At 46.9% G+C, this 4,288-nt stretch overlaps 1 protein-coding gene across 1 annotated transcript; it reads right to left on the bottom strand.

Annotated features, from left to right (window-relative positions):
* Positions 1-715: 715 nt before the first annotated feature.
* Positions 716-3,775, bottom strand: LOC104426383 (lactosylceramide 4-alpha-galactosyltransferase). The gene is made up of 2 exons (XM_039304109.1): positions 2,227-3,775; positions 716-1,864 (listed from the first exon to the last, which is right to left on the bottom strand). Exon 1 carries the CDS (start codon positions 3,614-3,616, stop codon positions 2,312-2,314), a length of 1,305 nt encoding a protein of 434 aa, XP_039160043.1. The 5' UTR covers positions 3,617-3,775; the 3' UTR covers positions 716-1,864; positions 2,227-2,311.
* Positions 3,776-4,288: the final 513 nt, after the last annotated feature.

Raw genomic sequence — 4,288 nt, 5'->3', positions numbered from 1 at the left:
GCGTGCCCGGCCCCGATTATGCCTCTTTTTTTTTTTTTAGTTTAGTTTTTTTAGAATTATTTTAGCTTTTTAAAATTTTTTACAATTAAAAAAGTAATACAAAATGCCACATAGAATAAATAAATAAATTTAAAAAGACCATTTTAGCATTTTACATTAAACAAATTGACAGTGTTAACGGAAGGATTTGATTGAATCAATTTGATAAGTTTTAGGACTCAATTATATTTTTACGATAAATTTTAGGACTTGTAATGCACATATCTCTAAATTTTATAGCGGGATGTTGATTGCTCGTTTTTTTCCTCCAATTTTATGGAATACAATTGAATCTGTTAAATTAAAACAAAGAATGATATTAATAAATGTTGGATTAATACTTAATTTTAGGCTCTTATTATTGTTATTATTTTTCTATTTGTGCATTTATAGCATATCAGAACGTGTCAGAGTTATTTATTTTTTGAGAAATGACGTATCGGCATGTCGTGTCACGTGTTCGTATCGATGCCACATAGGCCGTAAGTTAAATAGTTTTAGTGAAAGGAAGTGAAGAAGATATGTGTTTGGTGGAAAAATGTAATTTTCATTATATATTCTTTGTACAAGTATGCTTTTATTTATAGTACAAAAGAGAATCAAGGAAAGAATAAATATGATTACATTCTCCTATTCTATTTTCGAATATCCATGACTGAATCAACTAAAATCAGAATAAAAAATAAAATCAATTCTTTCTTCAATACTTAATACCGAAATCAACGGCTTAGAACTGGCGACAATCGAATACAAAGAGTACAGTGAACGACAGTGGAATTAAGCTCTGCGGTGAATAGAAAGAGGGCGGAATCCTCGGAGTCCCGCCATGCTGATCTAGTACTGGTCTAGCTGGACCATTTTTACATTCTTGAGATCCATCCCATCAGTACATGGCGGCTCCCAATCTAATATAAATGCCTTTTTTGGAAGGATACGATTCGTCATCATGCCCTTGAGTACGGTCTTGCCTTGTCTGAAGCATGACGCTGAAGTTGCTAGAGAACGAAGAGAAGTACAAAACAGATCACATCCTCTCGCCGGCAAAAATAAATTTCTTTAAAGAGATTTCAGACGTCTCGAACTCGCTGCGAATTCCCTTCGTCACCGAACAGAACAGTTCCCCTCATTCCATCACGACACAAAAACTATGGTGATCTCCAGAAATAACAGAAGAGAAGGACGACGGCGATGACGGAGCAGAAGAGCAGGAACAAGAAACTCCGAGCTTGCCTGTCGATGCCGAGACTCAGACGAGAAGGATCAGGCAGATCATCGAGTACCAGAAGTCCCTGTGCTGGTCTTCATCATCTTCTCTGTCTAGTTCCTCTTCAGCCGCTGCCGCCACCGCCGCTGCCGCCGCATCGCATTCGTCGCTCTCTTCCTCTCGCAGGAGCAGCAGCCTGATGGAGCTCATGAAGTCGGGAAGCACGTCGCTGCAGAGGCTGTTCGAGATGGAGCACACGAGCTTGGCCGACTATCTGGACGAGTACAGCGCCACGCCGGTCGTGAAGACCGTCCCGCTGTGGGGTAGCAGCGACTCTGACGCCGACCGGTTTCCCGATCCCTGGGATTCCTTTAAAGCCAGCAGGCATTACGAAAGTGCGAGGAGGAACGAGGCCGGGAGTTGCGGGCTAAGCGCGTTCGCGTCACGCGGCACCAGTTTCGTGGAAGAAGGGAAGAAGACGAACGCGACGAGGACGAGAGCGGTGAGCAGCGAGAGGAAGTTGAAGAGGAAGAGGTCGTTCAGGAGGTTGCCCGGTTTCAGGACGTGGCGGTGGAGAGGTTTCAGGTTCCGATGGCGGCTGAGAAGGCTCAGGATCATGATCTGTGGCCGGAAATTCTGAAAACTTAGGAAGCAAACTTGAATAACAGTCTCAGATGTGCAGTGTTAGAAGATTAGAGTTGGGAGTAGTTATGATAGCTGACAGAAAGGAAGAAAGAACAGCAAATGATTATGTCATATTCCATTACATTTCTTGTTTCTCATCTACAAGATTATCAGATGAAACTGTTGCATCATTTACACGTGGCCCATGTGGGGCAAGAACCGAAGAGATTTTTGTCGGAAAGGGAAGGAAGAATCATGAAAAGAAATAAAGAAACCAAGAAAGTCAAAAAGAGGGGGAAGAAAGAAAAAAATTCTGGTGCTGCCGATTGCATTTGCTAGAGGGCACCAAGAAGCTTTACCCTTTAGTTTGGCGTCTATGAGGATCGATGAGGAATCAATCAATTCGACTGAATTTGCTATGCTTTAGACCCTGATGATGATAGATCAAGAACTATAAATGCGTTCGCAATTCACGCAGTTGTCTGCCATCAACCTCGCCATCACGCTTCCCTCTTCAATCCTCAATCCCCTGCTCTGCTTGTTCCACAGATGAACCCCATAGGTGTCCTCGCTCAGCTGCGCGATCTTGGCCTCGACCCACCTCGCGTCGCCTTTGCTCCTGGGGCTCCCGAATAGGCTGCCGATATGGGTCCACCCGACCGGATAGAACGCCATCGGGGGCATCACGCTGAACCTGCCCCTGTATCCGACTCTCGATTCGACTCGCTCCACGACCCGGGACACCAAGTAAGGCCCGTTGTGACCCCACTTGCTCCCGTCGAACGTCAAAGCGAACTCCTGCATGAACTTGCGCAAGAGCGGATGGTGTCGGTCGAACACCATCGCCGCATTGTTCAGCCTCGTCCAGTTCCCCGAGACGGGGGCGATGCTCTGCGCTCCGATGCAATTCCTCAGTGGACTTATATCTTTCAGGATTATGAAGTCCGTGTCCAAGTAGACGCCGCCGTATCTGTACAGGACGGCGAGCCTTATGAGGTTGGAGAGGTTCTGGGCTAACGGGATTTCGCCCGGGTCTTTGTTGCCTTTCCTCAGCTCGTCAAACCAGGCTTCGGCCGGGGTCCTCCTGAGCAGCTGGGCTAGGTCCGGAGTCGCGGCCAGGACCTTGAACCCGAGGTCAGTCACAGGTTTCAGGATCTTGCGCCCTCTTCTTGAGTCCATCGTCCTCGACACGATCACTAGGCATCCCTTCGGATGGGCTCGGAAGAGGCTCTCGACGCCGAGGAGCTCCCTGCTCCCGAAGGAGCTTGCCGGCGAAATCCACGTCATGAAGAACTGCGATGAGCATCCCTGGCCGAGGAACCTTGTGACCCGGGAATGGAACTTCCTCGCCGTGTTGTCGGACTTGAGTATGTCGAAATTCACCAGGTTTTCGCGCAGCCACCGGATCCTCTCCTCCTCCGTGACATTGACCGGAGGGACAAGAGGGTACGACGAGTGATCATCAGGATCATCCTCCTCGCCGGCTTCGCCGAACTCTTCGGTGATGGACTGGAGCTGCAAGGAGTGGACCGCCGATGGGAGGATCACGAATTCAGGCCTCCGGGCCTCTTGCTGGTCGGAGGCCGAGTTGTTGAAGGGAAGCGAACGCAGGGAGACATCGGAAATGGCGGTGTCCGAGGAGACGATGAAGAAAACACCGGCTAGCGTTATCACGGTGAGGGCGAATGGTTTGGCGTGGCGGGCGGCCCGGTGATCGAGTACCTTTCGGGACAACTTAGAAAGTTTCATGGCGGCTGTGGAAAGCTGAAGTAGAGGGGACGGTCGTAACGAGATGGCCCAGGCTTTATCGCGTTTGATGGTTTACTTGGATTAAAAAAGGTGCCGAGCCAGAGAACTTTGAACAAGTCTCCTCTTCGCTTAGTCTATATCCAAAGCTTTGAACCTGTCTTTACGAGTTTGGGAAACTTCTTAGAATTCTATCTAATCGGCCGAATATACGGAGAAGCCGATGACGCGGATGGAAATAAATTAATTTTGGGACAGCGAAGTATGAACAAAGCTGGTGGCCCTCACGAGAATGTAAATAAAAATGTGTGTATATATATATTGGGATATTGCTTTGTCGGAACTTAGCCATGGCAAAGTCGTCCGAATGATTGGGTGAGTTCATTAGTCATGTTAATTTAATCTAGACATACTGCAAATTTCATGTACATTTGACCTACTGTTCCATTGCTTGAGAACCGTGGCAACATAATGCCGTGATACGCACGAATTTAACAAAATCCCTGATGAAATCGCTTTTCTATGGGGTGAGGTTCTTGAATTTCATTTATGAGGTGATTCATGTAATTTATTGGATCGTTAAGTCACTTCGGTTTGATTACAGATGACCACCCCGATTAAGAAACTTGGAGTACGCATTAACAAGGGGTGTCAAAAATGCCAGGAACGAACTCA

This window comes from Eucalyptus grandis, chromosome 11, assembly GCF_016545825.1.
Source record: "Eucalyptus grandis isolate ANBG69807.140 chromosome 11, ASM1654582v1, whole genome shotgun sequence".
NCBI lineage: Eukaryota > Viridiplantae > Streptophyta > Magnoliopsida > Myrtales > Myrtaceae > Eucalyptus > Eucalyptus grandis.
The sequence above is the reverse complement of the archived record's forward strand: the minus strand, read 5'-3'. Positions and strand labels throughout refer to the sequence as shown.

Coding starts and splice junctions, on each gene's coding strand:
- LOC104426383 (XM_039304109.1), bottom strand. CDS start 3,616: ATGAAACTTTCTAAGTTGTCCCGAAAGGTACTCGATCACCGGGCCGCC.